General features: G+C 61.6%; 1 protein-coding gene across 10 annotated transcripts in view; it reads left to right on the forward strand.

The window, feature by feature from the left end:
* TACC1 (transforming acidic coiled-coil containing protein 1) overlaps positions 1-22,132 on the forward strand; it is a 32,850-nt gene that overhangs the window by 3,202 nt on the left and 7,516 nt on the right. For 3 of the 10 annotated variants that reach the window (XM_040538142.1, XM_040538134.1, XM_040538136.1), the window contains exons 2-5: positions 9,106-9,221; positions 15,048-16,122; positions 19,939-19,999; positions 20,438-20,636. In XM_040538142.1, the coding sequence (XP_040394076.1) occupies positions 15,314-16,122; positions 19,939-19,999; positions 20,438-20,636 (1,069 nt within the window). In that variant the 5' untranslated portion in view covers positions 9,106-9,221; positions 15,048-15,313. Of the gene's footprint in view, positions 1-1,159; positions 1,278-8,197; positions 8,455-8,774; positions 8,819-9,105; positions 9,222-15,047; positions 16,123-17,650; positions 17,687-19,938; positions 20,000-20,437; positions 20,637-22,132 lie in introns of those variants that run through there. The other 7 variants (XM_040538144.1, XM_040538137.1, XM_040538141.1 and 4 more) reach the window with 7 other exon arrangements.

Here is a 22,132-nt window from a genome sequence, read left to right on the forward strand (position 1 = left end):
CTGGCCTTCCCTTCGAGGGACGGGCTGGGGAGAGGCGATTCTAGGGGGAGAGGCAGCGTCAGTGCTTTATTGGGACTCCTTGGCTGAGGCTTGGTGCCTGGGTAGGGGGCACAGACCCCGTTTTCTTGTTGCACATGCAGGATGGGAGGGCATGCTGGGGTGTGAGCCCTGTTAGGTGAGAAACTTGAGCCCCTGCAAACATTTCCAGGGTGCAGCACTACGCACTCTGGTCTCAGGACTACAGCGAATTTGCATAATTAAAATCTGCATAGCATTGAATTTTCTGGTTGACATAAGGGAGGAAAAGTGACAGAATAAATCCAACAAAACTGATGCAAACGTGGGGAGACATCGCTCTGCTTGGGATGCTGGTGCTCTGGTGCCAGGCTGTGTGCTGACCTGTTATAACAGCCTGGCAGCAACATCACACCCTGACAGCTCTGACCCTGCTGCAGGACACGGCGCTGGCATCCTTGCCGCCAAGGCTGCAGCCTCAGGGCTGTGTTTTGGAGCGGCTGCCTGGCAAGGGGACTGATGGATCTGGGCACGGGGTGCACCCCAGGGGTGCTGTGCTGGGGGCTGGGGCTTTCAGCCTCGCTGCCCTGAGGTCGCGGCTGATCTGTGCCAGCCTTGGCGGTGGCTTGGCCCAGGTGGCAGAGGCCAAGGACAGCTCACAAGAGCGGGGTGCGGGCTGTGACCGCAGAAAGAAGAAGGTCCCGTGGCCTGGCTGTAGAGCCCAGCGGGGTGAAGTAGAGCCCGGGTCAGTCATCGCCGGCTGCGCCCCGTGACCTGGGGGGGCTTTTCCAACCCACCCGCTTCTGGGGCTCTGGAGGCAGGGGCAGCTCGCACGCCGTGCCCCTGGGGCTGCTGCTTCGCCCCGGCGACCCCCGGCTCGTCGGGCAGCGCCACCGCCGGCACGGGCAGCGCCGGGGCACCGGGTCGGAGCCCGCAGCCCACCCCCGGCACCGCGGGGCTGCCCTGGGGGGGGGCCCGCCGGGGGTCGCACCCCAGGGCGCGGGGGTCGAGGGGCGCACCCGGCCAACGGGCAGCCCCGGCCGGCCCCGCGGGGGGGTGGGCAGCGGCCGCCGGGGCCGCGCCGAGCCGGGCCGAGCCGGGCCCCCCCCCGCGGAGGCGGGGACGCCGCCGGGGCCGGCCGAGCGCGGCGGCAGCGCCCCCCGGGCCGGCGGAGCGCGGGGTGCCCCGGGCCGGTGCCGCGGCCCCGCCATGGGGGCGGCCCAGAGCCAGAAGCCGCGGGAGGGGGGCGCCGCCGGGCGCCGGTAAGTGCGGGGTGCCCGGGGCCGGGGGGAGCCGGTCGGGGCCGGGTCGGGTCGGGACCGGGGCCGGGGCCGGGTCGGGGCCGGGGTCGGGGGGCGCCCTGCGGCGTGCCCGGCCCGTCGGTAGCGGGCGGGCTGCGAGCAGCCGGGCAGGGGGCGGCCGGGACCACCGAGGGTTAAAGGCGGCGGAAAGCTCCTCGGCTCCTTCTGTCTCCTCTTCTTCTTTGCTCCTTCTCGTCTCCTTCTCTTCCCCTCCTCTTCTCCTCCTCTTCTCCTCCGTTCTCCTCCTCCTCCGTTCTCCGTTCTCCTCCGACAAAGCCGTTCCCGGCTCTGGGTGCTCGGGCTGCTCCCAGCCGTCGCCGCGGGTGTGAGGAGCTGGGGCGGCTTCGGCGCCCCCGCCCGAATCGCGGTGCGCGGGGCAGAGGCAGAGGTGCACCCCTCGGCGCTGCCGTTGGAAAACGAGGTGGGGAAGTTGGAGCCGGCTGGGAGCGGCGTCCCCGCTGCGAACCGGGAGGCAGCGCCGGCTCCGCGCGGGGCTGGGAAACTGCGAACAAAAGGAGCGGCTCGCTAGCCTGTGTTTGAGAGGAGAGCTGGGGACAGCTTGTCTTAACATCGACCCGAACGCTCTCTGGAACACAGAAATATTTTCCTTAAGTGAGCCACCCTGTGGTGCACTCGGGGAGCTTTGCTGCTGCGTTTCCGAGCAGGAGCGGGTCGGTGGCACGCCAGCAGCGCCGGCCTGCTGCGGGCGGCTGGTGCCTGCCCCTGCCCCTGCCCTGCCCGTGCCCTGCCCGTGCCCTGCAGCGTGTGCCGGGTTTCGGCGAGCAGGTGCCCCCACAGCCTGGCTGCTGCTCTTCTAAACACTTACAAACACCCCTCGGTTTGCAAGTGCCGGCTTCGGCCAGGGAGAAACGAGCACATTCTGTCCTTTGTCGCTGCTCTGCCCTGCCCATTACTTCCTTGCAGTGTTCTAGATATAAATTAGAGGTGTTCCCAGGCAGAAAACCCCTACCATTGTCCGCTGTGTACTGGAGCAAACAGCCAGCGCTGCGTGCGAGGCAGCCGTGGGAAGGGAACGTGCTGGGGACGTGGGAAGGCAGCTGCCCACCGTGGGGCGTTTCAGTGGGCAAACGAGGCGCTGCCCCCAGCCCCTGGAGCACTAAAGGGGGCTTCTCCAGGGGGCTGGCACTGCTCCTGCTGTGCCGGGAGGGAGGCGCGAAGGCTGGCACCCAGAGGGCTGCTGGACATGGCTGGGCCCCGGGGATGCTCCGCCTCATTGTGCTCCTCGCATGGGGCTCGTCACGGGGTGCTGCAGGGTCCCTGGTCCATCCCGTGCCACCCATTGCAGCGGTGCTGGGACCAGGTGCGGGCAGGCAGCCCGGGCAGGCTCCGTGCTGCTGGCGGTGCAGGGACATCGCCTTCCCCTCGCTTTTATCTGCCTGCTCTGACTTGGCTGCTCCTCGCTCCCACCTGTCCTCCTCCACCTTAAGCAAATTTTGCCTTGTTTATTTCCGTCAGTATTTCCGCATCCCTGTGCCCCGTGCCAGCTGCTGTCCTTGCTCCTCGTCTGCCTCCCCTGTCCCTGCTGGCTCTCCAGGTTGTGAGGCTGAGCTGCTGTCTGGGTTTCACAATATCGCCAAGCCCTAACAAAAATGCAGGAGCCAAGGCCTGACAAACACCTGATAAGAGCATTCCTGCCACATAGCACTGATATTTTTAGCAAACAGAGCGAAGGAGTTGATAGGGGAGTAAAGAAGCAACAAGATGAAGGAAGATGCTTGTGTTCATAAAGCATCAGTGTGAAAATCAGGCTGGAACTCACGAGTCTCGAGGCTATTTCTACTGAATTGCTTTGCAGGAGCTCACATCCACACAACTAGGATCAGTGAGATTAAGCCACGTACGTTGTTTTTTAAAAGGCAGGAATAGCAGTGTGTTCATTTGCACATTGGTCCTTTCGAGTGCAGCCACAAATGCCTGTGTTTATTGGTTTGACAGCAGCATGGTGGGGAAAGACAGCTGGGACCTGGGGGCTGCTTGGTGCTGTCTGAGGCTCACATGTGACAGTTGTGTCCTTTACTGCTATTTTTACTGAGCTATTTTGGTGGAATGTGTAGCGATGGGAACTGGCGCATCCCGGAGCTGCGAGCGGTCCCGGGGGCCCTGTGCGACGCACTGGGACCGTCCCTGCTGGACACCACCCGGGGCTCTCAGGGCAGTGCCAGGGCCCGGGGTGTCTTCTGCTGCTCCCTGGCATGCAGGTGGCAGTGGCAGGGCCCGAGGTGGCACCTTGCCTGCCTTGAGTCCCGCGGCTGTCATTACCACACTTCTCAGCCTCGTGATCTGTATCTAGACCGGGCTCCATCAAGGTCAGGAGAGAACAGAAGGAAGGTGTGAACTCTGCTGAAGCAGATCTGTCCTCCCGGGGCCCTGGGTTGTCCCTTGGCTGCAGCAATGGTAGGAAAGTGCCCGAGGTGGCTGGCAGGGTTGGGCAGTGCCGGCTGTCGCACACTGGGAGGGACGGGGAACACCCGTGCCATGCCCACGGTGCCGTGCCTACAGTGCCATGCCCACGGTGCCGTCCTGGCGTGCCCCCTAGTGAGCGCACCCCCACCCACCCAGGGCTCACAGGGACAGGAGCCCTGGGGCTGCTGGCCCGTGGCACCGTTTTCTGCCATCCCGTCGCTCACCCTTTCCCGGGGCCCTTTCTGATTTGGGCTGCCAGGCAGTGAGAGATGGAGCCTCTCCTCGGGTATTCTCCCCGGCCCCAGTAGGTGAGCTGCAGATGGGAGGCATCAGCGTTAATCTTTTCGGTGTCGCCGCGAAGGTCAGGCAGCGTGTTATGAAACAGCCTTTCCCCAGCATTTGCTGCACAGTCATCACCAGAGTACATAAACCTTAGCGTGAGTAGTTCTCCTAATTCCCAAAGTTTGCATTTTTCACAAGGTAATGGCAGGGAATAATTTACCTTTATACTGGTGCAAGAGCCTTTTTAAACTGAGGAAAATATAATAAACAGAATGGGGTGGTTTGTATGAAACGCCTTGCAGCAGCCTGTCTGAGGGGAGATAAGTGTTGTGTGGATAAAGTACCCGATACGAGCTCATAGGGAGATTTATACAGCAATGAAATGTGGCCTTGTGCTTTATGCAGCTGTCACAGATCCCATGCTGTGGCCTTGCACACCAGTTCTGCAGGTCCCTGGCTCTGCCCGTGTGTTTGTGATGCTGGTGGAGACCGGGAGAGAGCCCGGTCCTTCTGCCTGGCTCCGTCCCCTGCCTCGGCAGGGACACTGCGGGCACCCGGTGTCGGTGGAAGGGGACCTGGGTCCCTGTGGGCAGGCTCCTTGTGTGGAGCGGCAGAGCAGCAGGGGTGGAGGCTCTCGGGCAGCTGGAGAAGAAAACTGAGAACCCAAAAAAGATCCATTTCTGAGCTAGAAATGGATGCGCTGGCTTGCAGAGCCGTGCCCAGAAAAGCTCCGCAGCCAGAAATAGATGTTCTTCTGCCTAATGAAAGGGACAAGAATGGAAACTCAGGTACACTCCTTCCTCTAACCCGGGGCACTTACAGCTTAAAACTTAAAACACGGCCCAGTGCGGCCGTATGATTCCTGTTCCTCAGCTTTTATTTCCTGCACCCTTCCTGGGGACTAAGGCGTGGTGACAGCGGGAAGGATGGGGCACGACGCGCTTCTAGGACCGAGGTCAGGCAGAGGCACTGCTGCCAGCCAGACTGTGAGACGGGGAGAGTCCTTCCTGGGGCACAGCCATTATCCCTGGGCACAGCTGGCTTCCTGCAAAGCTCAGCGTGAGGAGTGGGAGCGAGGACTGGCATCTTTTTGCAGAAGGCTCCTGCGGGCTGCGGCTTTGTCTGTGGCTGAGGTCTCTGACGCCGTGTGAGCTTCAGGTCTGGGTGGCTGCTCCGTCCCCTGGGCAGGGCGCGTTGGTCCCTGCTAAAGCAGAGCGCCGCTTCTCTCCCCCTTTCCTGCAAAGGCAGAGCTGTGCGAGCTGTGGCTGGTTTCTAGGTCGCTCTGTGCTGCAGGAGATGCTGTGCTGCGTGCTGTGTGCCCGCTGTGTGGTGCGTGTGCCCGCTGCGTGCTGTGCCCGCTGCCTGCTGCCTTTCCTGTAGCAACTGGGGCTGCCCAGAGCAGGGATCTGCGGGGCGGCCTTAGCTGGTACATTGCTGCGTGTCTCCGTGCTCGGGCAGTGCTTAGCACAGCGATGTCCTGCGCCAGGGTGGGGGTGACAGCAGTGACACGGACAGCCCAGGCCGTCCGGCTGCTGCGTGCGCTGGCTGCCGCTTGTCCTGTGCTGATGGAAACTGCTGGCAGGTCTGGTTTTGAACAGGTCAGCATCCTCTCCGGTCTGCAGAAATGTGTCTGCTGACTCTGCTAAGCAGTATTTGGCAGCCAGAGCCACCGGTGTGACCGACAAAGTCAGGTTATCTCCTCAACGTTTGGTTTGCAGCCAGTGCTGCTGCCAGTCCGGGTTGGGTGCCAAGCTGGAAAATGCCACTCGAGGCATTTTCTTAATTGCTCATCGCAAACAGCAGGTGGAAGCAGGCTTCGCTGTTTAGCTGCTCCGATATCCTCCTGCCCCAGGGCCCTGCAGGTCCGGAGCTTCCTGGCCGGTGCCCTTCAGTCCCATTGACCCTGTTCCTGCCAGCCACTCTCCTTCTTCCTCTCTGAGGCTGGTGGGAGGCGACCCTCTTGGCGCGCTGTTCGTGCAGCCTTCACAATGGAAGGATGCTGCTAACTTCCTCCTGAGTCCCAGCTCCCCTGCCCAACAAGTGGGGGCTGCAGAAATCAGTGTATCGCTGCCTTGGCTGCTGCAGCTCCTTCCTCCTGCAGCAGAGGCAGCCTGGTCCTGCTGCTAGCACCCGCACCAGCTGCTGCTCCTCCGTGATTCGCATTTCTGTTTGCTCCATGAGGTCCCTGGCAGGATCCAGGCAGCCGTGAGCCGTTTTGAAACGCAGTGGTGTGGTCGCTCAACGGGGTCTTTTGGGGCAGCAGCGATTTGTGAAGTGGCGGGCAGGGAGGGGGAGAGGAAGGAGGAGCTGAGGCTGCAGAGCGTGGTGCTGCGGCACGGCTCGCACCGCGGCACACATGCTGAAGATCTCCTTATGTAAAATTCATCTGCAGAAATCAGCTCTGCTGCCTCAGATGGGGGGAAGTGGCTGCGTGTTTCTGCTCAGAGCAGACGTAGGCAAGAGGATGTTGAGGTTCTGCTGCTGCTTTGCCCTCTTGTTTTTTTCAGATAAGCTCTGATAAGTGTCACTTAGTCCACTTGTGGCTCGGTGTCTGCTGCACAGTGGCCACGAGGTCTGTGAGGCTTGTCCCCAGGACCCTGGTGACGTGGTGGTGGTGCTGCGCTGCTACCCCACGTGCCTGGGGGCATGGGCTGCTTCTGCCACTGACCTGCTGGGGCGACTGGCAGTGCCTTTGCTCTTGGGGGGAATTTGGAAATGCTGTGTGAGGGGCTAAGAGCCTTTCGTTGTCAGAGTCCAGACACTAAAGCGTGCAGCAATGACATATATTTAATAAGGACACCAACAGATGGAAGCTTGGAAGAAAGGTTCCCTGTAGGGAGGTTATTTGAGATGCTCCACAATGAGGAATGAGGCCCTTTGAAGTGCCTGATAGAGGCTGGTGTCAGAGGCAGCCAGACCAGATGGACGGGTCCCTCCCGATCCAGAGGCCTCTCTGCCCATGCGGAAGCATTCCTTGCGCTGCGAGCTAGCTGATGATTCACAGAACAGCATCGAGCTGTGGTCTTGGCCTGCCACGTGAGCACTTGGTGTGGCTATCGAGGGCCAGTAGTGCTGCTTTTCGATGGGCTGGGCCGGTTTTGCAGCTGGACAGTTGTCTGCCCTTTCCCAGCCCGTGCCTGGGAGCTGCCGATGGAGCAGGGTGTGCCAGCCTGGGGTGTGCTGGCCGTCAGCACGGGCACTGGGGAGCTGCAGGCTCCACGGCAGCAACTGTCCAGAGCCGATAATGCCGCTGCCTGTAACGGATCTGCTGCCAAAGCCCCGGACATTCCTTGCGGTGCTTTGGACGCTGCATCAGTAACATTATGCGCCTCTCTCTAGCAAGCATGTGGGAGATCACGAACTGGGGAGTGAGAGCCCTCGTTAGGGGGAAAATTCCCAAGGGAGTTGCATGCCAGCGTTGCCTTCCGAAGGGACAATTTGCTGTTATTTTTAAACAATAGTTAAATAAATAAATAAATAAAACTCGCTGCCACGGAAGGATATAGCATCAGCCAGGGCCAGCGAAGTCGGCATTTCCTTGGAAAACAGGAGGGGCAGGTGTTTCCCTCTCCTCTGCCGCCCGTCCCCGGCTCCAGCTCCCCGCGCCCGACCCCCGGCAGCGACCGGCTCCGTTTGGGTCCCGGCCGCCCCCTCCTCGCCCCTGGGAGCGAGGCTTCCCCGGGCCGCTGGCCCCGCGGGGCAGCTCCCGGCGGGCGGGCGGCGTTTGCTGGCACGGCCCGAGTGGGGGGAAAGCGGCGCCGGCTGGGTGGGGGCGCAGGTGCAGCCCCTGGCCGGCCTGGGAGAGGTCGGGGCGAGAGCCGGGGCTCCCTGCGGCCGCGGGGGGGGCTCTGCCCGGTGTGCCCGGCCCGGCGTGCCCGGCTCCGGTGCGCCCGTCCCGGTGTGCCGCAGGAGTGGGCGAGTGTGCAGGGCGGAGGGGCGGCGCGGGGCGGGGGGCGCGATGCCCTCGGCGCCCGGAGCGGGCCGGGCGACCCCCCCGGCCCCGGCGACCCCCCCCCGGCCCCGGCCCCGGCGCCCTCCCCCTCTCCCTCTCCCCCCCGTCGGGGCTCCCCGCCCCGGGCCGCTCCCCCGGCCGGCGCCGCCGGGGGGCGCGGGGCGGCGCGGGGCGGCGCGGGCGGGGGCGGGCGCTCTCCCCGGCGGCAGCCGCACGGTCCGGGGAGGGCCCTGCGCCGGCAGCCGCCGAGCGGCGGCGGGGAGATGCGGGCGGCGGGGGCCGGGCCGGCGCGGCCGCGCTGAGCTGAGCTGCGGGAGCGGCGATGGCGTTCAGCGCCTGGCAGCTGCTGTCCCCGGTGCAGTGGGCCAGGTGGACGTGGTCGGCGGTGCGCGGCGGGGGCGCCCCCGAGGGGGAGGATGGAGGGGTCGGGCGAGAGGCGGAGGAGGACTCGCAGGCGGAGAGCAAGTCGCCGGGCTTCAGGCAAGTACGGGGACGGGCGCGCTCGCCGTGGCCCGCGTGCATGCGGGGCCGCGCCGTGCATGGGGCGCCCGCCGGCCCCGGCTCCCTCCGGCCCCGCTCCCCGCTCCCCGCCTCGCATCGCCTCGGCTCCTCGGCGGCGCCGGGAGCCCGCGGCGCTCCCCCGGGCAGCGGCTCTGGGAGAGACGGGGCGCCTGGCCGAGCCGGCCCGCTGGCCGGAGCTGCTCGGAAATGGCGAGCTCTGCTCTCCGGAGAAGGTGCTGGCGAGCGCCAGGCGAGCGCGTCGAGGCTGGCTCCCCAAACTCGCTGCGCGGCGGCCCCCCGAGCCCTAGGGGAAGATGCCGTCCGGGCTGCCGCGTCCTTGGAGGTCAGTGGTGGATGCTCGGAAAGCTCGGGGTGACGGGGAGAGCCCTGACAAAAGCAACCCCGGGGCCTTGGGGGTGCGCGGGGGGATGCTCGCGGTCCTGTTTCACCTGCTCTCCCTTTTCCGTTTGCTAGCGTGGCCTGCTGGAAAGGAGAGTGGCGGCCGCAGGATGCCTACAGCGGGCTGGCCTGGCCCGGGAGCCGGTCTGGCTGGATGTGTAGGCAGTGCGGAGGATTTCGGAGCTGGCCTTGAAAGTGGTAATTCCTCACTCTTTTCCCCCCCCTCGGCAGCTCGGACTCCGAAGGTAATTTTGAGACCCCTGAAGCAGAAACGCCGGTCTGCTCGCCGCTAAAGGAGCTCTGCGAGCCGCCGCTGGGACCGCCGCAGCCTGAGGCCGGGACCCAAGGTAAGGAGCAAGCGAGCGCCTTCTGCTTGTCGGCTCTCTGCTCCGGCTGCAGAAAAGCAGGGTGGGGTCAAGGAGGAGAAGTTGCTTGTTTTGAATAATGCCTGCCACATTTTTTGTGGTTAATGGCCTGGATGGTTCAAATGCCAGTACTTGGGGCTGTGTGCGCTCTGCAGAGGGCTGTTCTCTAACGTGGGTTAAAGGCTGATTTCGTTGAACCCCTTCGGGAGGGGAGGGATGACATTGCAGGCTCGAAAGAGTCAATCCAGCCCCCCTTGGCTCGTGCCTGTGCAGCGCGAAATTATCACTGGGCCGTTTTGCAACCGCCGGTCACACCCTGCCACTGTCCCCACACCGAGACAGGGAGAGAGCGTGCGGCTGCAGGAGGCAGGGGTCTGTAAATCTGGTTTTGTGAGCTGCTGGGCTGGGGCTGTGCCTGGGGATGCAGAGGCTGCAGCCAGGACGGCTGTGATGGATTGATGGAGAGGAACAAAGGATTTTGTTGAATCATTTGGTCTGTTAAACTGCCCGGCTCCCACTTCCCTCGCCGGCTGCGCAGAGCTCGGCGATGCCTCCCGCTGCTTCCCGGTGCGGGGGCGCGGGGTGGTGGGAGCTGCCTCGCGCATGCCCTGTGGTGGAGGTTTCGTTGTGTGGGTCCCTTTTCCCCAGGGATAGCGGCCTGGCATTTTTGCTGCGTTGTTAAAAATGCAGAAGCTCGGTGCTGCTAAACCCTGTTACTGGAGAAATCGCCAGGGATCATCTGCAACCCAAGGGGGGTTCTGTTGCTGGCAGAGTCCAGTGCTGTTGCTGGTTTGTCCTCGCGTCTCACCGCCGGCCGCTGCTCCTTTGAGTGTTGCTCTCCATTAACCCTTGGCCTCTTGGGCACCATCTCCCTCGCCCGGGTTGTGCTCTCCTGTCAAGGGGCAATCGCAGTTGGTCTCTGGGGCTGAGCTCTGTGTTTGGTTTTTGTGCTGCAGGGAAGAGGCTTTGAAGCTCTGGCATCTCTGCAACAGCCACAGGAGGTTATTGGGGCAGGGAGGAGACCTCTCCTTTCATCTGCTCCTTCTGCAGAGCAGGGTGGCTGGGCAGTGTCAGGAGGTTTGCAAGCCCCGGCAGTGTCTGCAGGAGGAAGTGTTTCCGGGGCAAGGGCGGCACGCGTGGGGCCATCTCGAGCACCCTCTGCTCTCACCCAGCTGCCCCTCGCTGCTGCCAAGCCCCCGCTCTGTGACTTGCAATGTTGGGCTTTTCTTGAACACTTGCAGCAGCGGGCTGGCACCTTGCTGCTCGGCTGGGTTTAAGAGATGCGCCCGGTCTACCCATGGGTCTTGGGGCCCATCCATCCCCATGGAAAACACAGTTATTTATTTATTTTTTTTCCCCGGATGAAGAGAGTGCTCGGTTTGTGCCTTTGATAATCTCAGCTCTCAGAATAATCCTTCCCTTTAAGAAGGGATAGAGGCATCTTTAGTCTGTAGGATAATGTCTGAGGGGGAGAGGAAAGATGAAGGCTTTCCTGGGAAATTCCCCTTGCAGACATCAGGGTCTTTCCACTTGAGGAAGCACGTTGTTTCGGGGAGCTGCTCTCCCGACCGCGTGTTTGTGCCAGTTCCCTACCGCCGCCGAGCAGCCGGTGCCTGTGCACAAAGGTGGCAGTGTTGTGGGGCCAAGGATGGTGCTCTGCTGCAAAGCTGGGTTTCTGCTCCGCCCTGTGGAGAGCTGGAGGCTGGAGAAAACAGGGCCAAACCCACAGTCTTGTGGTGCTCCCAGCTCAGTCCCTGCTCTGCCCAGGGTTCAGGAACCGCTCTGAAGGGCTGGAGGGCAGGGGCTCCCCGTGCGCAGCATGAGGAGCTCGGGGTGTGCAGAAGCTTCCTGGGGCGTGCACTCCCTGTACCCCAGCTGATGTGAGCCCTGCCATGAGAGCCGGTGCCCTGCGGTGTGCAGGATTTGGCCACTGTGCACGGTGCGTGCACCTGGGCCGGGGTCATGGCAAAAGCTGCCCAGCCCAGACCCGTGGGTGCAGCCTTCCCCAGGCGTGTCTCTCTTTTCAGGGACAAACATTCAGCTGGTCCCATCCCCCTGGGTGGGGGGCTGTGGTTAGGCTTTATGCCCGTTCAGGATCCCTTGAACAGCTTTCCTCCTGCTGGCTCAGATGACAGAGGCTGTAATTCTGTCCTGTTCTTGCTGAAGTTATCTTCAGTCATGTGCCAGGAGGAGATGTCTGTGCAAGGGAACGAGCAGAAGCAACAAATATGGAGCCGTTAGTGACAGAGCAGCGCTCATCAGCCTTCGCTTCTGTTGCCCTGATGCAGGGCACGTGTTATCCGGTGCGTTACTGGCAGCATCGTTTGTCGGTATGCTAATTCTTAACAGAAAAGGTTTTAAAAATAGATCAACGTCTGCTAAACGAAAGCGGAAAGCCAAAAGAGGAAAAAAGTCGTTAGCTACGTAAGCCTGAGCTGAATGCACAGTCCAGATATCCTGTGCTCAGCCTGTGTGTGCGAGCGGAGGGAGAAATGCGTGACTCATGCTGTGCACAAAGCGAGAGGCAGTCAGAGGCGGCAGAGAGCGGAGGGGTTGTTCTCGCCAGCGCTCGGCATTCAGGGCTGCGTGGGGAATCATTGCTGCTTCACTTGGCTGCTGTGGGGGATGAAAAGGGCGCGGGGTCTCTGCATCGCAGCGCTGCTGCTGCCAGGTTTTACTGATTCATTCGAGGGATGGCGTGTAGGAAAGCTGCTCGGTTAGTCAGTGTTTGTGTTTAATTTCAGCCTAAGGAAGACAAGCGCACCGATTACAGTGCACATGCACAAAGCGGCTATTACCGCGGTGCCAGACTGTCCTCTCTACGTTTTTCTTCAGAGCATAAAATCTCCATTTTCACTTCATAGTACCTGCTCCGTGTCCACCAGCAGGATCAGAAGCAGGCTTGCACCCATGCCCAACCAGCACAGCTGCTGGCACCGCGAGGGACCCCACGGCCAGCGCGCAAGCTCTGCCCTGTCCCCTCTGCAGGGAGCGGAGCAGCCGAGCTGCTGTGGGTGCAGGAAGGGAGGGAGTGACAGAAGTGGAGGCTCTGGAGGCGGCGTTTGTGCATTGCACGGCGAGGTGTGAAAGCACACGAGCTGTGCTGGGCAGGCCGGGGCCGTTCCGGCAGGATGCGCTCCCGGCACGCGGGGACGATCGCTTGGGTGCGTGGAGCTGCCCGGGGCAGGCGGTTCCTGTGCTTGTGTGAAGAAACACCCTTGTGAGCACTGCTGCCTGCGCGCAGCCCTTCTCTCCCCACCCTGAGGACATCCACAGGGATGGGGAGAGGTGGTTTGCGCTGCCGACTGCTTGTTATTCAAGAAGTAATTACTCATTGCTTGGGCTAGAAACCAGGATGGGCTTCTGTCTGTGAGAACGTCTGCTGCAAAACCTTCTGGTGGGAATGCAAAATGCATTTAAAAGGCGCCTTTTGCCCAGGCTTTGAAGTCTGTTCTTCCATTCAGGGATGCCTCACTGAAGTTTCAAACATTTGAGCAACGCAGCAAATTAATCAAGTTTTCTCTGGGTCTGTTAGGAAGGTTTTTTGGTTCCTAGGGATGGAAAGGCCTGGCAGGGGCTGCCTCAGAGCCCTTTCTGGCTGCACTCCAAGAACATTTCCACTGGATTTGTGTTTACCGATGCATTCTGTGGGGCAGCAAGGCAGTGTCCATCCGGAGGGAGTTTTTTGCAGTCTCAGGGAGCGCACAGTCCCTCCTGATTCATTTCCACGGCTTTTAGCATCCTGGAGATCAATTATGCAAACCGCGGGCTGTCAGCTGAGTCAGGGCTGCTGGCTCGGCATCCTGGGTTTGCCCAGGAACCAGGTCCTTGCCAGATTCACTTTCCTTTTCTGCCAGCCTGTGACTGGCGCGGCCGCCAGCGGTGGCCTTGGTGGGGGTGGCGCGGGGCTCAGCCGGTGCTCGCTGCCTGCCCCGATCCAGCCTCCTCCCACAGCACCGTGGGCACTTTCTGCACCCTCCCACCCCCCTGCGGCCACGTTACTGGGAGCTGGACACGTTTGTGGCCTCAAAGGGGGCAAGCAGCTTTCCCCTGCGTAAGCTCAGCATCCAGTCTCCCATGTCCCCGCTGCCGGCCACGTTTTCAAACCAGACCAGGCCGTGGGTGAGCACTGGTTTTGTTCTGCCCGTGGAAGTCCTGCCTGTACCTCCCCAAAAAGGTGCCAGCGAGCACTGCAGGGTCCCGCGCACTCCCCGGTGGGTGCTGAGTAGCCCAATGGCCCCTTCTGCTTCGTCCCGGGAGTCTGAGCAAAGACCCTGGCCAAGGTGCAGGGAGGAGAGCCGCAGGCGTGCTGGGAGGTGATGCTGGGCTTCTTCCTTCCCTGCCTCCGCACACGGGCAGCGGGCTGCTGGCGCTGGGTGCTGGTGGGTGTAGCTTTCTTGGGACTCGGTACATAAGGAGCTTCCCCATCCCCTGACAGCAACGAAAAGATGAAACAGTAAAAGGATTTAGGGGAAGGGCTTGGAGTAATAGCGATTAAGTCATGGATCAGGATTTGTGATTAAGAAGCTCTGACAGCAGCGTGGTGAGCCGGGTGTATCGTGCCGGCAGGGTCTCAGTGTGGGGCCGAGTTTCGGCCGTGCTGCAGGGGCCCGGGGTGGCAGAGCCGCCCCAAACAACTCCCCCCGCTCCCGGCCAGCCCCGGGCTCCTGCTGCTCCGCTCCCCTCCCGCCCCATGGCCAAGCGCAGGCGGGTTGTGCTCTCCGTGCCGCGCTGCGTGTGCTGCGGCGGCATTTTGTGGGCAGGAGCATCAGCCGCGTGCAGCTGCCGTACCTGGAGCACACAGACTGTGTCTTACCCCCGACAGCCGCACGTCTCCGGCATTGGTGGCGGTGCAGAGCCCTGGCGTGTGCCAGGGCTGTCGGCAGCGTTCGACGGCGGTGGGGGTGCCTGCGTTTTGGGATGGCAACTGGTTGCCCTGAAGGCAGTTGCTGGGGGTTGGAGAGTCCCTTCAAGGGGAAATGGGACCTTAGAAAAGCACCAAGCACAGGAGAGGTGGGTTCAGCCTCGCTCGCCTCCCCATTTTGGAGGAGCCCCCGGGGAAGGAGGCACAGCGGGAGCGGGCTCCCGTTGGGACCGATGAGGCTCCCCGGGAGCGGCTTGCAGCGGGCAGCTTCCCCTTGCCTGGTGCCCCGCAGCCCTGCGCTGGCTGCCTGCAGGCGGCTGACCCCAAAATCCCCTCTGCAGCCTCTAATATGCTTATTCATTAGGTGCAGCATCTCATTCCCGTTCACCCCGGGGCTTAATCACGTTTCGTGGTGTTTTCTCATGTCATGCTTCCCTGAATTTGTCCCAGTAATGTTTAACCCCCCCCACCCAGGTGAGCAGCGACGCCCTGCTGCTGCTTCTGCTTGGACACGAGTGCTTTGGGCTGTCCTGGCCCCTGTTTGGCAGCTCTGGCATTGCAAATCCCCTCTGGAGCTGCCGGCACCCCGGGTGGGAGCAAGTGGTGGGAGAGCAAAGACATAAATGGAGATGTTGGTGGGTCTGCTGGCGTGGTGCAGAACAATGCCTCCCCACAGGGGTTCGCCCTGTGCGCGGTGGTTTAAGTACATTCTCTCCGCTCTGTTCACGGGCTTTGAATTTTAGAGAAAGTGCTTGGAGCCGAGTTTCGACAGTGACTCCAGCAGCTCGGGAGGCCGAGCTTTGGGTTGTCAACTCCTGTAAACTCTGGTCCTGGAGCAGGCACAAGGAGGGGAGGGAAACCCAGGCTTGGTGCCTGGCTCCTGCACGGGGCTCGGCTGGGGGTGCGGGCAGGCAGGGCTCTGACCGGCTGCTTTCTCTTTGCAGGGCTCAGCGGGCACGCAGAGCTGGTCGGGGCCGCCTGCAGGGACAGCTCGCGGGGGCAGCACCCCGAAGATGCAGCGCAGCCAGAGATTGGAGCCCCTCCAGCCGATGCGGAGACCGAAGGGGAAAGCGGCCCTGAAGACCCATCGCTGACACGGCCGCCGGCTGGAGCCCAGCACCCGGCCACCCCCGGGACTGGGGCTGGCGCTGGCTGCGCCGCGGAGCCGGCCCCGGTGCCCCATGCGGGCAGAGCCGCCCGCGAGCCGGTGATGTCGGGAGGGGACCCGGCCGGTGGGGGCGCGGGGCTGGCGGAGCAGGAGGATGACGGCTTGGCACAGGAGAGCTCGCCCGGTCGGGGCCAGCTCCGAAAGGGAAAACCACCTTCCCCGGGGAGGAAAGGAGAAGAAAGCACGGAGCCTGCTGGAGAGGAGCCCCCGGTGCCCCCAGCTTCCTACCACTTCGACCCTGAGCAGTACGACGAGAACATGAGCCCCTTTGTGGCAGGGGGCTGCAAGCTGCAGAGCTCCCCTCCGACCCCCCGCCGCCTCCCATTGCCAGTGAGTGAGCCGGGGGGGGACCTGGCCCCCCAGACCAAAGGGCAGGTCCCGAAAGCTGAGGTTGACATCACGGAGGGTGGAGAAGGCACGGAGACACGAAGAGCCACGCCAAGGAAGGGCAGCAGGATACCGGCCAGCAAGCTGACACCGAAGAGGCACCGGGATCCCACGAGGAAGCCTGCTGAGGATGCAGAAAGGTGTCCGCCGGAGCCACCCCTTCCCCAGGGCCCCCCCAGGGCAGCTGCTGCGCCGTGGGACAGCCCAGACCTCAACCCTTTCAGTGGCAGCTCAGCGCTGCAGCACTCGCCCACGCTCCCCAAAGGCTCTTACCAGTTCGACCCCGATAACTTTGACTCCATGGATCCCTTTAAGCCCACCAAGACCCTCGCCAGCGCCACCGACTGCTGCCCCGCTGCCGACAACAGCCTGAACGAAATCCTCGAGTCTCAGACGCTGGAGGTGCCGGATGAGCTCGCGAAGGGCAGGGACTCCCCGAAGAAGCCCAAGTCGCGCCTGATAACGTGAGTGCCGCAGCGCGGCCAGCCCCTTCCTCCTGCACCACCTGGGAGAGCGACCTGCGCCTCAGGCTCTCGTGTTCCTGCCTCCCCTGGTTCTCTCTGCCCTTGTCCCGGTGGGGTGCGTCTCCCCTCCCCCTGCCAGCCCCCCCCAGCTGCTCAGAAGCAGGTGGGATGAGAGGGATGGGTGTCACGGAGCGGTGCCGGCACGTGGTGCACGGCAAAGCCTGGGCACGGAGCTGGGGGCTGGAGCAGGACCCGCGCGGTGGGAGAATTCTGGGGGTCTGGCTGTGGGGCAGAAGTGCCCGTGCTGCGGGGTCAGGGGTCTCAGCGAGCCTCTGCAGCGCGGTGGGAGGCTGCAGGGCTCTCCGGGCGCACAGCAGCGTGTGTAGTTCTGCAGCTGGTGGACGGGCGCCTGTCTGGTCAGATGCTGCTGGGACATCCTGGGCTGCCACTGAATTTCCCTTTTTGCAACAGGGGAAGAGGACGGAGTTTAAACAGGCAGGCCGTTTGTTGCTTTATCACATTTGCACGGGCGGTGGGGACCTCGTTGTCCCTCGCCAAACTATTCCAGCACGTGGGAATCTTTCAGTGCAGATTTAGTTCCTGTGCCGTGCTATTTAAAACCCCCATGTAAACGGTGATGTTTCATAATGCCTGTCGGGAACGCAGGCAGCCTTACCCTCCTCCTCTGGGAGCAGGTTTAATCACAAACCTTGCTATTTTCCTGGTTTTTCACCTATCGTATCATGAATGTCCTCCAAATTGTGGCTGGGCAGCACTGAGTCTCAGCCTGCCTTTAAGAGCTTGAAGCTGTAAGATGCAGAACAGCAGCTGCTGAGACAGGGCTGGCCCTCTGCGGGTCTCTGAGCGTGCGAGGGACGCAGAGGGAATATTGCATGAGGGAGTAATTGCCCAGCCAATTTGGGGTCCTTCCAGTATAATTTGCAATTGCACTTAGCACTGATGACTGGAACCAGTTGAAAGCAAAAGCAGGAAATAAGCTTGAAAGGGGAAATTTGGGGAGCACAGGGATTGTGGCTGATTTGACTGTAAAAGCAAAACAAGCCATCGCTCTGCTAATGGGTTCTCCGGTGGGAAGGCTGGAGGGTGGGTTTTTACAGGGACAGGAGATAATGCCTGGGTGGCAAAGCCAAGGGCGCGATAGCAGTTTGTGTCTTAGACTGTGGAAAGAATCGAGGCAGGTTTCTGCAGAGCCCATGTGGCTGTGTGTGACCCCGGGGCCAGCAGGAGCTGGCCGTGGGTGGAAGCAGCTGGGAGAGCTGCAGCCCCCTCTCCGTTACCCCAGAACAGCTCGAGCTGCTCAGGAGCTGGGTTCGTGATTCAGTCTCATCCCACCTCTGGTAATAGCAAATGCAGAACCTGAGCATCCTTTATCTGTGTTCTTCCCAGCAAGCCAGAGCTGTGCTACTCGTTGTCTTTCTCCAGACAGGAGTTAATACCCAGGTCTTTTCACACGCTTTTCTTCTCTCCATCTGTCTGTCTCTTTCCTGTCTATTCTTGGGTGCATCAGGACCACTGAACAAGTGAAATTTCTCTGTTTTCTGTTGTAAGTACTCTCTTCTGCCTTTCTTTCATCCTTTCCTTGGTTGTTTTTTTTTTGTTCTCTCTCCGACTGGGTGTGTGTTGGCCCCACACGTCTCCATGGCATGCAGGCTCCTCCTCGCCCTGCGCCTCGCGCCCTGCTGCTGGACCCGCGTCCCCCGCGCCCGGCTGCGGGGCAGCTTCGCCTGCGGGCCGGGGGCGCCGAGAGCTGCACCGGAGGCCCGTGCCTGTGCTTGCTCTCGCAGCATGCCCACCTGCAACGCGTTCCGATGATGTAAATACTCGAAATCAGTGTGTCGGCTGAGGGGGGGGGCAGGTTTGTGAGTGTGGTCCAGCTCCTGGCTGGCAGATTTTAGTCCTGAAGGGGAGGGTGTCTTTACCCCTGCCGTGCAAAATCCCTGGGGAAGGAGCTGCTGTAGCAGGGGGTAGGGTGGAAAGCACCGGCTGGACACAGGTCCCTGGGCAAGGGAGCCGCTGGTGCTGCCTCTTGCGAGGGCAGTGGGAGGGAGGCGGCGTGCGGGGCTTATCCTTGATCTTATGTCATCCGTCCGAACACCCTTCTTGTCTGCTTAGTGCTGGTTGCCATATGCACGAACAAAATTAGAGCTTGGCTCAAGCGCAGACATCTGTGTCTCGGCTGAGAACTGATCTGCCTTTTTACAGCCTGACTTTGCACAGTGACTGTTTGGATTTGGGACCTGCAGCCTGGTGGGTCTGCCCGTGCCCGTGCAGCCAGCAGGCGCGTGGGCAGTGCTGTGGGGTCTGGGGTTATCCAGCCGAAACTGCTGGTACCCAGAGCACATCGGGAACAGGGCTGCTGGCGTCCGTGTGTGCTGGCCTCGGGGCTGGGGGCTCAGAGCTCAGGCTGCCCGCCTTGCCCTGCTCCCCACCCCCTTGAATCACAGAGCTGCTGTCTTGGTGTGTGGGGGGGAGATAAACCAGCCACCAGGCAGTGTGACCACAGCATCCAAAGAGGCTGGGCAGAGCAGAGAGGTTGCCACGGGCATGGTGAGCTGCAGTTTAATTCTTGCATTAGGGAGTGATGGAGAAAAACAGAGCCAACAGGGATTTCTCAGTCTGACACAGGTGTGGGTGGCAGCGTGCAAATAAAATTCCCTTGTGCCATGGCACGTTGCTCGTGCTCTGCCAGAGCACGTGTAGGGTGGGACGGGGAGATGATTCCTAAAACCTAGGGCTGTCCCCCTGCAAATGTGCTCCGACCTCTGCCCTGCTGCGGTGCTGGGTGCGGGCTGGCAGTGCCGCGGGCTGCCACCCGAGCTGCCTGCGGCTCAGCGAGTGTCTGTCTTTGGGAAATTCAGACATGGCAGCTCAGCTGGGAGATAACCAGCCCTGCAGCGAGGGGTGGCGAGCTGCGAGCTCATGCCCAGGTGTGGGCACTGCTCTCCTTCCCACGCAAGGGGTGAGGGCTGTGGTGGTGCAGTCATCTCGCTGCTGGTGTTGGTGGCACCGCATGCACCGGGGCTGCTCCGTGACCATCCGTCTGCTGCCTCCAACTGATTCAAGACGCTGGAGCCTGGTACATTGGGATGGGGCCATGTCTGCAGTCCCGTGCAGCCAGCCCAGCAGCTGGCAGGATGGCGTGTCCCGGGATGAAGCCCCAGGAGGAGCTTCCAGTCACAGATCACTTGCGAGAACAACCTGAGCTCAGCCTGCTCTCCTCCTCCAGACAGCGCCTGCACCCTGACGAGGGAGCGCTCGAAGCACAGCGGTGCTGTCCTGCAGCAGGGCAGAGCTCTGGCCGGGCAGGCCTGGCCCACGTGGGAACGTGGATGCTGCAGAGATGGGCCCCAGCCACACCAGCAGGGCCAGGGCAGCCTGGAAGTGCTTCCTCCCCGCAGCAAACCAGCGTGCACTCAGGCATACCGCCGCTCTGGATGCACAAGCGAGCATGCGGCAAGGGACAGCTTTTGTCTCAGGCTCCTTGGCAATTGCCTCTCTCGCCGTCAGTACCTTGGGGTGCTTTCTCTGAGCCTTACCTTCGACAGGAATAAACATCTTGAAGACAAACCCAACTGCTTTGTAGTTGTGTGGTTTTTTGCTTGTTCCTTCTGTTCATTCCAGAACTTGCCCTGCCTTGGTACCGGTGAGTGTTTTTGCTGTTGCGCAGCGGGTGCAATGCTAGCGCTGGGGCTGCTCCCCTCTGCTTGGGCTGTCTCGCACGCGCCCCCCGCCTCTCCCCCTCCTCCAGCCCCTGCGAGCCCCAGCTCAGCCCGGCTCCTTCTCTCTGTCCCGCAGGAGCGGCTGCAAGGTGAAGAAGTACGAGACGCAGGCGCTGGTGCTGGACGTCTGCACCCAGGTAGGTGGGAGAGCTGCTGCTGGCGCGGGGTGGCGCGAGGAGAGCTGCCCAAAGCGAAGTAACCGGGGTGCCCAGGCACAGCTGGATGCCAGCTGGGCTCGGTGGGGAAGCCTTTCCACACGTGGCTTCCCAGCCAGGCAGCTCTGTGGTTTGCTGGGACCGTGCGTGCGGTGTCCTGGGCCTTAGACCTGTCCCCTGCTGTGGGCCAGAGCAAAGCGCCGAGCTCCGCGGTTGGGTTAATGCGTTTTGCTCATTAATCGCCTCTGTTTGGGGCACGGGGGGCTTCCTTCTGCCCAAGCCTGCCGAGTGGCTGGTGGGGAGCAGTTGGCCGTGGGTGCTGAGCCTCCCGGTGCTTCCCGCTGGCCATCCGCACAGCCTGGCTGCCTGAGCCCTGCGGATTAGCTCGGTCCTGCTTAACCGCATGCCTTGATCCCACAGGATGAAGGAGCGTTGATCTCAGAAATCCCAGATATTGCAAATCGGGATGGACATGCCACTGATGAAGAGAAGCTGGCCTCCACCACCTCTGTGCAGAAACCAGCCGGGCTGGAGAAGAAGGGAGAGCCTGAAGATGACCTGGAGTACTTTGAGTGCTCGAACGTCCCTGTGCCGGCGGCAAAGCACGGTGTGGAGGCAGGTAGGGAGCATCCTCGCTGCCTCTGGCTCCGGAGGTGAGCCGTGCCCGCACCCGGGTAATGCCTGCAGCCTCTGGCAATGCATTTGTGCTGTGGAGGTAACAGCTTCATCACGTCTCATTTGTGCTGATAGGACTAAAGGTTACCACGAGCCATAATGAAACCTCCGATTGCTTATCTGCACTGCTTTCATTATGGAAACATTGTAGTGCAGGCAGCCTTTATCCAGACTCCTTCAGCCTGGAGCACTGTCCCAGTGGCACTGTGCTGGGAAGCCCTGCAGCTCCTGTCTCGCCCGCAGCCCCTTTCCCTGGGCACGCTGCCCTCCTGGCAGGGACCAGCTTTGTTGTACCAGCCCCACAGGATGAGGAGGGCACCTGGCACCTCCCCAGATGCAGGCTGACCCGGTCTCAGTAGTAAAACACAAATGCAAAGTCAGGGCTGCTATTCAAAGTGTCAGTCCTGTTTGGGTTTTGCTCCTGCTCAGTGTGAGCAGAGGCAAAGCACAATTGATGAGCAGGCTGATTTAGGTTATAGCGGTTACAAGAAGTGCTCCCTAAGTAGTGCCTCGGGTGCGCAAAGCATCGTGCCGCTGTGCACTACCAGTGTCTGTTTCACCAAGGACAGCCAAGGCAAGGGCTGAGCTGGGCAACTCGTCCAGCCCAAGGGGGACGTTTCTGGCATGCCCTGTGCCTGCCTTCGAGGCTGCAGGGCCCCTGCCTGCGCCAGGGCAAAGCTGCTGGGACTTGGTGGCTCCCAGCGCACAGGGCTCTGGTTAATAGAGATCTCCAGGTTGCTACAGAAGCCTGCACTGGCGCTACTGCTGGTGCTTTGCTGCCCGTCTCCTGTGTAATTAACTGCTCTGACCAATCCATTAAAATATAATTAAAAGCCAGGCAACATGGCACTTAATCAATAGCAAAGTTATAGGTGCAAACAGAAATGGCTGCACAGAAGGTTCGCAGCTGTCTCCTGTGCAGCCACCCATTAATCCCTGCTCTTGAATGTCATGTGGAGCTGCAAACCTCTCAGGAGAGGAAAACAGCCCTTCATCTCTCAGGGGAGGGAGAATTGTACAGTTAACGGTGAGCCTGGGAGGCGTTAGTCATTGCTGCTGGTCCCAGAGGGCACACAGCTGCTGGCCACGGTGCAGGGATAAATGGGGAAATCCCAGGGAATCTGCAGCCACAGGCTTCATGTTGCATCTTTCCCTCCGTAGCTGCGTTCTCACATTATGTTTTTTTCTGCCCAGTTAACAGGTGAATAACCGCTCATGTCCGCAGTTGTTTCTGCGAGGTTCATAAATTACATCCCAAGTTACATGGGATGGAGGGCGTCCCGAGCACTCAGACTGGAGGAGAGGCCTTTAGCTTCTCTCCACTGCTGCCAAGAATAGAAGGGGCCATGTGCAGCTCCTTCGGCGCCGGGCCCAGCTGGCGTGGGGCTGGGGCTGGTGCAATTTGGGGTGGCCGAGCAGGGGGCTTCCCCCCGCCCGAGA

Source organism: Cygnus olor, chromosome 27 (assembly GCF_009769625.2).
Source record: "Cygnus olor isolate bCygOlo1 chromosome 27, bCygOlo1.pri.v2, whole genome shotgun sequence".
NCBI lineage: Eukaryota > Metazoa > Chordata > Aves > Anseriformes > Anatidae > Cygnus > Cygnus olor.